Below are 12,689 nucleotides of genomic sequence, written 5' to 3'. Positions count from 1 at the left end.
GGAGTCAGGTTCAATGAAAGGAAATGAAGAGTTCAGGTTTCCCTATGGCACTTTGGTAAATTTGCCAGGCATTTTTTAGCCCGAATGCTCATGTCATCATGGCTACCCCATGACAGCAGGTGTTTTGGTGTGATAAAATGCCCTTGACAAAAGTGACTTAAGGGAGAAAGGTTTATTTTAGCTCATAGCTTCAGGTCAGAGTCCATCGTGGTGGGGAAGGCATCAGCGTGAGTAAGCTGATCACATTGCATCCAGTCAAGACAAAAATGACTGCAGACGTGCTGGTGCTCCGCCTTCCTTCTCTACTCTCACAGGCCCCAGGATCCCCTGCCTAGGGAATGGTACCACCCACAATGGGTGACTGTTCCCACCTCAGCATTGCCAATATAACCCCACAGACATCCCTTAAGGCCCTTCTCCCTGGTGATACTGGCTTTTTTCAAGTTGACAGCATCAGCTATTAGAGCAGGTCATGTCCGCCCACCCCCACCTATGACAGATGAGCAGGTTAAGGCAGAATGAAGTCCCAAGGGAAGATATGTGCTATTAGCTTCATTTCTCTAGAGAAAACTTAATACTGGGGGTCTCAAAGAAATGTCATGGACTCTAAGAGTCTCTGCTGCTTCCTGAGGGAAGAGCAGAGTTCAAGTCTTCTATTACAGCTCACTCATTCCTGGGCCTGCTCAGCTTATCCAGCGTGGTGGTTTGGACTAAAATGGTCCCCATAGATTGATAGCGAGTGGCACTATTGGGAGGTATTGGAAGAAGCGGGTCACTGGGAGCAGGCTTTGAGGCTTCAAGTGCTCAAGCGAGGCCTAGTGTCACTCTCTTTTCCTGCTGCCTTCAGATCAAGATGTAGAACTCTCAACTACGTCTCTAGCACTATGCCTGCACGATGCCATGCTTTTTGCCATGATGGTAATGGACTAAATCTCTGAATCTAAGCCCGCCCCAATTAAATGTTTTCCTTGATAAGAGTTGCGGTGGTCATGGTTGTCTGTTCCCAGCAACAGAAACCCTAACTAAGGCACTCAGCATCTGAACCCTACTCCTACTTCCATGGTTTGGGAGCTAAGTCCTCAGCTCGGCAGGTGTATCTGGCTGTCGACACGGGTGAGACACTTGGAAAGCTTCCAAGGCCAGCAGCGCCTTGTTGATGTGACTGATGGTAGGGTAGTGGCTGAGGTCCACCTTGAACCTGTGGCAGAGAAACACTTGTAAGCCAAGGGTTTCAGGAACACTGCCATGGGCAGTGAGGAAAAGAGAGGCAGGGCTGGACTGGAGTCAGGGGCCATGCCACATGGAAGGCCTCTGGGTGGATCTGGAGTGGTGGTGTCTGGCATCACTCATCATCTGTTCTTCTCTAATTCCGGTGTCAGGTATTTGTACAGCCCTTCCCAGCACCCACAGTACAAGCTTTTTAGGGGAGGAATGCTCCATACGTGTCCATACCCCAAACAGCAAGCATGACGCCTTCTGGTGGGCTGCTGGATGGAAGTCACAGAGCTCACTTCTAAGCAGACACTTCACATTTGGGTATAGCAGTATTCTTGGGAGCAGTTCCCTTAGAATAGCCACCTTCTCCTTGGAGCGAGGGCTGTCTGTACAGGGTCACTCAGGCTACTGTGGCCGTGGTAGGAACATTTCAATGATTCCTTCTGCTGTGTCTATGCTAAGCCAGGGCAGCCAGTGTGGCCTGGTACTGGGGCTCCTTGGCAGCTAAAGAAGGGTTCACATGAGACGTTATCCCAGTAGCAGATGTGGAGGCCCTGACTGGAGAGGAACGTGAAGGAAAGTGGCAGAGCTGCTTCTTACCTTTCAGCATTTGCCACCTGAGGCACTAAGCACACATCAGCCATGGACACCTGAAAGAAGGTCAGGGAGTTTGCACAGGATAACCACCCCAGACGCATCTTCAAGGCTGGCTGTGTCTGCTGTTGACTGTACAGGGCTGCCAATCCAGCTTCCCACCTGCTTCCATTTTTCCACACCCCCCCCAACTGTCTCTTCTGGGACTGCTTGCCCCTGTCCCACAGACCTCTAGCACTTCTCCCATGCCATGTTCTTGTTTCCCTGACAACCAACCTTGTGGTAGCCAGAGAAGGTCTGACTGCGTTAGTGGCTGTCACCATGCTTGTTGAAGCCACCACCACTAGGCACTTAGTGAGGACTCTAGCAGAGAAGCAACCATGGGACCAGACTACCACAGGCCCAAGGCCTCATTCTGCAGGCATCAAGGGCTCCTTAGTCCTAGACTGTCCAGGTTGGGAAGGAAGGGAGACATTTAGTCCAACCCTTCAGCTGATGCCTGGACCACTTCCCTGACTCAGAAGTGTGTTCTTCTGGCCTGGACATCTCACATTACCCCTACTGCAGTGGTTCTCAACCTTCCTAATGCTGTGACCCTTTAATACAGTTCCTCATGTTTTGGTGACCCCAACCATAAAATCATTTTTGTTGGTACCTCAAAATTTTGCTACTTCTCTGAATTTGCTACTGTTCAGATGTAATTATCTGATATGCAGGGTATTAGATATGTGACCCCTGGTGAAAGAGTTGTTCATCCCCCGAAGGGGTCATAAACTACAGGTTGAAATCTGCTGTTCTAGAGGCACTGCATGAGCAGTGAAGGTGAGCTGTTCAGAGCAGAGGTTTGTACCAAGAGACTGGCCCCAGGTCCCCCCTCAGGTATATCCTTAGGATGAGGGGGTTACTAGGTCTAAGCGGGAGAGATGACAGCCTGAGGTCAGCAGGAAGGCCACAGTGGGCAGGTCTTGGGGCACTTACCTCATCTCCTACACAGTACTTCCCTGAAGTGCTCTGTAGAATCTGCTCCAGAGCTGTGGGGAGGCCACATGGACAACATTTACATCAACCTTTCCAGGGCTTGGCCATCATAGCTATGAGATAGGTAGACATTGAAGTGCTAGGCTTGGCATTGGGCAGAGTCTGGTGTAGGGAATGTGACAGCCAGGACTAAGAAGAGCATTCTTCATGGCTTCTCTGTCTAGTCTCAGAATAGACAAGACTTGCAGCTGGCCAAGGAAACAGCTCCCAGACTGAGGACTGGCACTCTTGACTGGAGTGCTCAGTGGGCCATCAGCCAGTTCTCTGGGACCACAGACCTTCAGGTATGGGGTTCCCAGAAGTTCTAGAGCTTGAAGCCATGCTTAAGCACTTGCCGAGCCCACCACCTGCCTGTCCACTGTCCTCTGATCCATTCCACTGTCAAGATCGAAGCAACCTGGGGAGCTAGTTCAGAAATCCAGAGCAAGCCACGTGTGGTGGCCCACGCCTGTAATACTAGCGCTTGGGAGACAGAGGCAGGCAGACCTCTGTGAGTTCAAGGCCAGCCTGGTCTACAAAGCGAGTCTAGGACAGTCAAGGCTACACAGAGAAACCTTGTCTTAGAAGAAAAAACCAAAACCCCCAAACCCCCAAACCAAACAGATGCCCAGATAACTGTGAGGGTCAGTTCCCTACGAGTTCACATTGGGGCAGAGTAAGGACTCACCATTAAAACCGGAAGTAATAACCTTTTGGGCCCAAGGCATCTGGTTCTCCTGTCCCACTTGCTTCAGGACAGATAGGTTCTGCACACTCAAGAGAAAACAGTATCTGTGATTGCTCTGGGAGCCAGCCTGAGTTTGTCCCTCTGCCAAGCCTCTTCGGGGAAGCTCAGTGGTTTTCTGATTTAGCTGTTTGCCTGTTCCACTCCACTCTGGGCTATCAGGCCCTTCCTTCTATCAGGGCTCTGAAGTTAGAAGAAGCCACCTTCTTGGGCTGCCCCAGTGGTCGCAAGTGTTCCAAAAGCCATGCGATTTTCGTAGCAATATGCAATAGGGACAAAGGTTGCTGGCATGACTGACAGATGTGACCACAAGCCAAGGCCTGCTTCTCTCAATACTTCTCTCTTACTTGGTGTCTTGAAAAGAGAAGTTGTGTGATATGGGAGGAGCTAGGTTGGGGCAGGTGTGCTGGACTAGCTTCTAGAGATTATGACTAAGGCGCAGTCCCTATTGATAAAAACAGCAAGGTGGTGCAGGAGTTGGCACAGGTGCACAGAGGTCTGTCTGCGTTTGGTCCTTGCTCTGATACTACTTAGCTGTGTCACCTTGTAAATTCACTGGTCCTTTTTACAGCCTTTACCTTAAAAAGTAGAAGTTGTCACAGATGAATAGTTTTAATATTTGCCTTCAATTTTACAGGTAAACACTTACTTTAAAAACAAAACAAAAGGCCTGTAATCCTAGCACTCAGTGAGGCAGAGGAAAGAGGATCTCTATGAGTTTGAGGCCAGCCAGGTCTACAAAACAAGTCCAGGAAAGCCAGGACTACACAGAGAGACCCTGTCTTGAAAAAGCCAACCAACTAACCAACAACCAAACCAAAACAAAACAAAACAAAAGCCTTACAAGAATCCTAGTACTGCCATTCTGTGGAGACGGGTTGAGAGCCAGACCAGGGGAAATAGCAGGTATGGTGATAAAGCAATTTACATGGACCTTCTTGGCTTCTTGGTGGTTATGAAAAGTTCTGTTTACACTCTGTTGGTCTACTAAGTGTGTAGAGCCCCTATGTCTGAAATTTTATGTATCTTAACTTTTAAATGATATATTATTAAAATACACTAATGATGAAAAATATTAGGAAAGAAGACACCAACAGACCTACTCAACAAAGGGCTGCTATAACCCTTCAATTTGTAACAAACCAAACTGAAACCTAAAACATGTGATCTAGGCCAAGGCCCCTGAGAGTTTTTCTTTGTCCCCTGTCCCACCCCCCAAGCCGATCACCTCACTGTGGCTCATCACTGTGAATATGAAAGGTGAGGGAGGTGTACAAGGGTGCACGTGTAATTGTGCCTAACCTGAAGGGGCTGGATGCCACTAGCGATGAGGTCAGAAATCATGCGCACGATGGCTCTTTTCTGTGGGTCCTGAGGCAGAAGCCGTGGGATAGGCCGAGTCTCTTCCAGGTACTCCATGATGGCCAGCTGCCCAGAGGGAACATTGAGACAGGAAGAGGACTTGGGATCCCAGAGGGGAGAGGCTAGCAAACCCGCTTTTTGCAGTGGTACCGCTACTTCCTCTTTTGCCCTCCTTAACTAGAGCACTGTCAAGGCATTTTGGGGAGCTTGCTGAACTTGGGTGCCCACAGCTCAGCCCTCCTCTCTCCTTCCCTCTACCATATAGTTAGTGAGACCCTATTATGCTTGGTGTTCAGTCACTTGTGGGTTAGGAAGAGATGTCAGGTCCCCTCATTCAGCACTCTGCCACCCCCAAGCCCTCTACTCACTGACTGGCCAATGGTGATTCCATCGATCTTCAGGGCTGGCACTTGTTTCATGGGATTCAGGGTCTGGAATTCCTCAGAAAACTGTGGAGACAAGGCCATGGTGACTGGGTGGCCTTGCTTGAGTTGTCTAAAGCAGAACCAAGCAAGTAGGAAAACTGTAGACCTAGCACCAATTCCCGTTTCTTGTCCTTGGAGAAAGACTTGGTTCCTAAGACCAGGCTAATCTCTGGGGATCCATGCAGTATCCTAGGCTCCTAAGATACAAATTTTATCCTAGTGGTCTAGCTTTACGGCTTTCCCTGTACCCCTATAATGTGACCACTAAGTCAGCTCCTACCTCAGCTGATCCATTTAGGAGGTCTAGTGCCATCCGATGAAAGGCCCCATTGCCACATACCCTCAAAAAGTAAGGCCCTAAGCCCTTCCCATGGCTCCTGTTGCTGCTCAGGAGCTCCAGCAGCAGCCTCACAGCTGGTGGAACCATGAACTACAGTTTTCCCTCCAGGTGACAGCCAGCACTCCATGTGGTAACTCTTCAAGGTCTGGTCCTCATGTTGTGGGCCAGGGATGGCCTCCTTACCTGTTGCCCCCCATCCTTTATGAGGTTGATGGGCACTGTCTTATACTCAATGCCTTTTAACGCCAGAGCTAGGAGAGAGCAGAGGATTCAGGGCATGACTTTTGGCTAGACTCAAAGACAGCCCTCCCAGGGTGATGCCAGCAGCCTCCTCTCTGTTGGTCAGCTCTACTCTGTAGTAAAACTTAGGCTGAGAGAGGCCAAAGCATGCACGCTTTACAAAGACAGCATTCATAGTGCTTTGACTTCTGGCTCATTAAGGTAGAGCTTCTGAGGCCCAGGAAAGGCCTGTGAGGTAGGTGACAGTCACCAATGATGGCTCTGCAGTTAAGGCAAGACTGGAGACAGGCTCTTTGGGTTCAATTCCTACTATATCCAATTGTTAGGTATATGACCGTGCCCCAGTTTCTCCCATCTGTCAAGTAGCACTGTGCAGTAGTTGAAAGTGTGGGATTTGACTAGGGGTTATCGCTTAGTGGAAGGACATGAGTGCAGCACGTTCAAGGCTCTGTGTTCAACTGCTGGTGCCAAAGCAAAGCAAAGGAGCATGGACTGCCTTTGTTGCTGCATAATCAAGGGCAAATTACTTAACCTTCCTGTGCCTTAGTTGTCTCCTTTGTCCCCCGCTCCTGTGGTCACTGAGGAGGAAAGAGAACCATGCACGCAAGAGCACCGAGCACGGAGTTCTTTGGTGTGCAATGCTATGATGGTGGCCTTTGCCAACAGCTGCGCTCAGTGGAGGAGTGAAGGGTCAGAGCCGGCCTGAAGCAGAGGGCTCTAGTTTCTGCTCTCCTGAGCCCTCTGCGGTCCACTCCAAACAGTTCTGTTTGATCAGCCAGATCAAATAAGGTAAGAACAGAGGGAGGCAGCTGCTCCCCAGTCAGTTACCAGGGACCTCTGGATTTGTGAACCTGCTCTGGGCGTGGTTGCTAAGGGGATCAGGAGTGACGGAAGTAGCCCTCCCAGGGACAAAAACAACCCCCTTCCTCCCACTCCCACTCTCCTCTTGTTGGACTTTCTGGGTCGACTCGACATTAGAGATAGCGGCTCCAGGAAAACAGAGGTACTCGTTGCTGGGGGATGGGGGTGGGTATGAAGTCCTCTGCTCCACGCCCCGCCCCCTACCCCTCCACTCCACCCCTCCAGAAGCTGAGTTCTTACCGATTCGAACTCTCCATGAACAGGAGCTTCGGAAATAGGAATAGAGGACAGGCTGAGGAGAGAGGATGAGGTGGACATTACCTCAGGCCTAGCAGGTTTCCAGCCGTAGCCTCCCACTCCCCTCTCCCCCAAGCAAGCACCAGCCCCCCGGCAGAGGCAGGCAAAAGATTCAGTTTCTTCTCACTACACAGGGCCTTCTTCCTCCTCTTTCCTCGGGCCTGCAATCTTAGCAACTCAGGCCTTGTCCTGGGTCCTAGCTCTGCCAACCTTACCTTGTCAGCCATAGTGCTGTGGCCTCCCAAGGAATGTCTTCTCTCACAGAGCTGGGAGGCCGGGGAGGAACACAAAGGGGTGGGTCCCAAGAGCCAATGGGAAAGGCAGGCCAGAGGGCACCAGAGGACCCTGAACTCTGGTCTGAAAGGGCATCTTTTTAACTTGTGGGAGGGTTCTTTTCTTCCTGGCTGGAGCAAGTTTGGCACTTATCCAGTGTAGCATGGCTTTGAGGTAAAGTCTGTGGTAAAATAGGGTCCAGGAGCAGCCGTGTAGGACCAGAGATGAACTCCTGCCTTCTCTTGTTTTCAGTTCTTTAGTAATAAAATAAAATAAAAGGCTGCCTTAAGGGCTGGAGAGATGGCTCAGAGGTTAACAGCACTGAGTGCTCTTCCAGAGGTCCTGAGTTCAGTTCCCAGCAACCACATGGTGGCTCATGACCATCTATAATGAGGTCTGATGCCCTCTTCTGGTGGGCAGAAGTACGTGGCGGCAGAACACTGTATACATATAAATTTAAAAAAACAAAACAACAAACAAACAAAAAGACAACAGTCTGCCCTAAGCTCTTATTTATTGATATTTTGGGGTCTATCACCTTGACGCTCCCCACTCTCAGACGACCTCATAAAAATAGATAACAGATATGCCCATTTGCCACAAAGGTGAGGTTGCAAGCTAGAGGTTCCCAAGGGCCCTGTCTGGATTTCACAGGACCAATGGCCCCACTTTACCAGTGTTCTACGTAACAACTTTTCGACTTTATAATGATGAGAAAGTTTAGTAAATGTACTTCAGATTTTGAATTTTGGCCTTTTCCTAGGCTGGGCAGTGGCAGTTAGCTACAGCTCAGTGATTGTGGGCTGATTATTAGGGGGAAAACATGATAGTCTCTAGTGTACCTTACTGTGAGTGCTTTTGGTTTTAGTTTGGTTTTTTTTTTTTAATCTGGAGAGATGGTTCAGTGGTTAAGACTGCTTGCTGCTCTTACAGAGGAGTCGGGTTTGGCTTCCAGTGCCCACATCAGGCAGCTCACAACCGCCTGTAACTCCAGCTCCAAGAAATTCAATGCCTGGTCTCCATGGGCACCATCACTCACACTCACATACCTACAGACAGACAGGACAAATGCACATAATTAAAATAACAAAACTAACTCTTTGAAAATATTTTATTATTCTCAGATTAATTATAAATGGTTGTGAGCTGTCAGGTAGGTGCTGGGAATTGAATCCAGGTCCTTTGGAAGGGCAGACAGTGCTCTTAACCACTGAGCCATCACTCTAGTACCACCACCCCTTTATTTTTATTTTTTTATTCTTAGATTTATTTTTATTTTATATTATATGTGTGCTTATGTGTCTATTCAGATGAGTTGCAGTCCTATCAGACTGTCTGATGTAGGGGTTGGCGGCTGAAATCTGGTCCCCTGTAAGAGCAATATGTATGCTTAACTGCTGAGCCATCTCTCCAGCACCTATTTTTATTTTGTATGTACACAGGTGTTTAGCTTACATGTGTGTATATGCACCATGTACATGCCTGGTGTCTACAGAGGCCAGAACAAAGTGTCAGATGCCCTGAACTAGAGTTGTCGATGGTTGTGAACAGCTAAGTCCTCAGGGAGTGATCTCAGCTACTGAGCCATCCCTCCAGTCCCTGTGGCTAGTATTTTTGCATATTCTTTTATGTCCCATCAGGCTACAGAATGATTACCTGTGGTGCTGGGTCCCTTGGATCCCAGGAGATGTAAGGCCCTTCTCTCTCCCTGTCTCTTCCCTCGGTAGAGCACTTGCCTAGCCCTGGATTCCACCCACAGCACAGTTGTTGGGGTTGGGGGCGGTGGTGGATATGTATCCATGAGGTAGTCTGCATTTCAGAATCAAAAAGGTTTTGTGTTTTGTGTAGCTTTGGGCTAATTCAAGTGTTTGAACACGTGTACAGTGGTCTAGAGTAAGTTGTATGTTTGGAAGGTTTAGGTATGGTTAAGTGTACTTTTACAATCTTCTCAGTTTATGGTATGTTTATCTGGATGTAATAAAACTTAATTGTAAACAGGGGGCACTGTTTTTTTGTTTGTTTGTTTGTTTGTTTAAGTTTTCAGGTAACTGTCAATATTTTAAAACCAAGATATTTCATACACAAATTTTCTCTCTTTTTTTTCCTTTAAAAACTCAGGAGACAAAACAAAACAAAACAAAAAAGCCCAGGAGACGCTGGGTGGTGATCCTGCACACCTTTAATCCCAGCGCTCAGGAGGCAGAGGCAGGTGGGTCTCTGTGAGTTCAAGGCCAGCCTGGTCTACAAAGTGAGTCCAAGACAGCCAAGGCTGCACAGAGAAACCCGTTTTGGAAAACAAACAAACAAACAAACAAACCCTCAGGAGACACTGGAGTTAGGCTTTTAAGTAGAGCAGATTAATGGCCCCTTTAGACCAAGTATACCCTCTGGTCTGTCATGAATTTTGTTACCTTTGGGCCCCTAGAATGTGTTATCTAAAAGAGACTGGAAATTAATTCCTCTGGTGCTTCCTGGGTAGCCATTTCACCGCAGGACTCAGGAAGAGGCCCTTGTGGATCTTCCTATGGACAATTTCCATAAAGATGCAACAGAAATTGACACTCATGACTTATCACTCCACAGGCAACGGACATTTCATCTAAGTTCCCTCTCCTCCTTCTACCTCCTTATCCCAAGACACTATGTGAGCCAGTTTCCCTGTCCCTGTCCACCAACGCAGTGTTCCAGAAGAGTACACTGGCAACAGGTAGGACCCAGGTTCTCTCAGGGCAGTTCCCTTCTGTGGGGAAAGTGAAGACGGTCCTGGCACACAGGACAAGTGATACTCAATGTAATGACTGTCCTTGGGGGACTTGGGAGACCACAAATGGATTTTATTTGGAGAGCTATCTCTTTTGTTACCCAGGAAGGCTAGGGAGTGCTGGGCCAAGAGAGATTATGGAGACACTGACCGAGAGAGAGTAGCAAACATGAGTAGAATTGCTGTAGAGCGCCTTATGTAATGTGTGTTACACAACTTATTGTACCAAGGGTGACCAGAGTCAGGTTAACTGCTTCTCCCCTCCCTATGGCGCTTAAGTAGGAAACCAAATCTCTTAGGTGATTTCTGTTCTTATCTATACATTATAGTCTTGTACTTCAGGTCATACCATCAAAGACCTCTAGTGGATGCCTGAAACCATGTGTGACCCAAAAACTATATATTTGTTATGCTTTTTCTTATATGTCATCTTAGTGTTTTTTTTTTCCCCTGTTGCCTTGATAAACTATCCTGACAAAGGCAGCCTAAAGAAAAGTGGTTTATTTTGAAATATAATTCAAGATACAGTCCAGCATGGGAGGAGGGGGGTGAGGAGAGCAGCTGAAACAGCTGGTAACATCACAGCCACAGCAGGAAATGAACAATGACTACCTTGGTGCTCTGCTAACTTCCTCCTTTTTATGGGCTCAGACTCAATCCAGAGGATGGTGTCACCCTCCCACATCAATTAATGTGATAAAGACCATCCTTCCCAGCTGACCCAGCTGACCCAACTGAGAAACTGTCTCACATTGTGTCTGGATGCTGCTTTTCTCTCATGTGACACTAGATCCTGCCAAACTGATACCAACTATCATATACACACAAACACACGTACCTAAGGTTTAATTTATAAGTTAGACACCATAAAAGATTACCAACAATAATGAAATAGAACAATTTTAATAATTAACTATTAGTTACTATAGTAAAATTGCCAAGATCATTATCTTGAGCTTTGAGGTCAATAGTAGGTAAAACAAAGGTTACTCACACAAGCACTGTAATATGCTGGCAGCCCAAGTGCTGAACATCTAAGTGACTTAATGGGTGGGTAGTGTCACCTTTGTTGTGTGAGAGTTCACCACATTACTCAAAAAGACTTGAAATTTAAAACTTTGTCTCTGAAAATTTCTATTGAACCAAGGTTTCCTTTGAACCAAGGTTGACCACAGATAAGGAAATCATGGGAAGAGAAATCAGTTAAGCAGGAACAACCAAGTGATTTTTTTTTTGCACTTGCACAGCTACATTTTAATATCAAGTAGAACGTCCATTTAATCAGCACACCTGGAAGGATTCTGTTTCCAGCTCAAATGCGCATTCTGGCTATTTTTGTTTTTGTTTGCTTTGTTTCTTTGTAACAAGGTTTCTCTGTGTAGCCTTGACTGTCCTGTACTTGCTTTGTAGACCAGGCTGGCCTTGAACTCACAGACATCTGCCTGCCTCTAGCTCCGAGTGCTGGAATTGTAGGCATGTGCCAGCATGCTTGGCTCAAACTATTTTAAATTTATTTGCGGTTTTGTAGTTGGGGGGAGATTCAGTCTAGGCTGGGGGCTACTTCAGAGCTACATACATTCCCAGCTGTTTTTATACCATTTCGTGTACATGATTAAAATTCCAAATCACATGTATGTGGAAAATCTATACAACATAAACCTGATGCAATTCGTTGTCTCTAATGTGCCACCTTCCTCCATAACGGTCTCAAAATTTATGCATGAGACTCAACTGAGTCCTTTACACAACAGATTCTCTGCCCTATTCCACCAATAGCTTAAATACAACGGCTCTAGGGTGGACTAGAGATAAGAGAGGTACTACTTAAAGCCAGGAGGCTCCAGATGCCCCCGGCTTGGAATCCCAGCAACAAGGAAGGCGAAAGCAGTCCCCGAGTTCAAAGTCAGCTTGGACTGCATACCACGACATTATTTCTTAAAAACCAAACCAACAAAACAAAGACAGAATTAAAAACCTGGGAAGACGCCACATGTGATTGTTAACGACGTTAAAGCGTCACAGCTTCCCCCTGCCCTTGGTGCAAGCCTGGATTAACAGGCCACCTGAGAGAGGTACGCAGAGCACCGCGCAATTGCAAAGTGAGGAACCAGGTTTGAAAGTCCTAGAAAAGCTCTACACGAAGCAGGGGAAACGCCACTTAGACGCCACCCGGAATGCTTGAGCAGCTCGCCCTTCCGGACCCAATCTAGCTAGTTCAGCAATGCCAGCGCGCAGGTGCACAGTGTCAGGGAACGCCGCACGGCACGCCGGGAGTCGTTGTGGAGCCGCGCGAAGGGGGCGCGCTCTCAGCCCCGCCCCCCGCTGCCCCCCAGCTGTTCTCCGCGTTTCTAAGGAGCGACCCTATCCCCCGGACGTGCGGCACAGACCTTCCCGGCTTGCATCCCGCACGTCGGCCAGCCCAGAAAGTCAGCTCTCGGGACTAGAAGATGACTGAAGCCTAGCTGGGTCCAAAGAGCGAGGGTTGGACTAGATGGGCTTTTCTCCGTCGGGTTGGCCCCGCCCCCGTCCCCTGCGCTGCTGGGAGTAGTAGTTCAAGAG

The 12,689-nt window shown here is 48.0% G+C and overlaps 1 protein-coding gene across 3 annotated transcripts; it reads right to left on the bottom strand.

Moving 5' to 3' along the window:
• Positions 1–455: 455 nt before the first annotated feature.
• Gstz1 (glutathione S-transferase zeta 1) lies at positions 456–12,660 on the bottom strand. Of its 3 annotated transcripts, none has more exons than XM_051149701.1 (9): positions 12,518–12,660; positions 7,040–7,091; positions 5,882–5,949; positions 5,302–5,382; positions 4,874–4,999; positions 3,515–3,593; positions 2,788–2,840; positions 1,816–1,865; positions 456–1,198 (listed from the first exon to the last, which is right to left on the bottom strand). In XM_051149701.1, the coding sequence occupies exons 1-9, from the start codon at positions 12,530–12,532 to the stop codon at positions 1,072–1,074; spliced, it is 651 nt and encodes a 216-aa protein (XP_051005658.1). In that variant the 5' UTR covers positions 12,533–12,660; the 3' UTR covers positions 456–1,071. The 3 variants fall into 3 exon arrangements, with proteins under 3 accessions (XP_051005658.1, XP_051005662.1, XP_051005664.1); XM_051149705.1 differs by lacking the exon at positions 12,518–12,660 and adding an exon at positions 7,312–7,403; XM_051149707.1 differs by lacking the exon at positions 4,874–4,999.
• Between the last annotated feature and the right edge of the window lie 29 nt (positions 12,661–12,689).

This window comes from Acomys russatus, chromosome 1, assembly GCF_903995435.1.
Source record: "Acomys russatus chromosome 1, mAcoRus1.1, whole genome shotgun sequence".
Taxonomy (NCBI): domain Eukaryota; kingdom Metazoa; phylum Chordata; class Mammalia; order Rodentia; family Muridae; genus Acomys; species Acomys russatus.
Note: the sequence above shows the minus strand (reverse complement) of the source record. Positions and strands in the feature narration are given on the sequence as shown.

What these genes read in the sequence shown, in the direction of transcription:
- Gstz1 (XM_051149701.1), bottom strand. An exon ending in GAATCACCATTGGCCAGTCA is followed by an intron (nt 5,000 to 5,301) that starts GTGAGTAGAGGG and finishes CCCTCTGGGCAG; the next exon opens with CTGGCCATCATGGAGTACCT. An exon ending in CAGGTGGCAAATGCTGAAAG is followed by an intron (nt 1,199 to 1,815) that starts GTAAGAAGCAGC and finishes TCTCTGCCACAG; the next exon opens with GTTCAAGGTGGACCTCAGCC.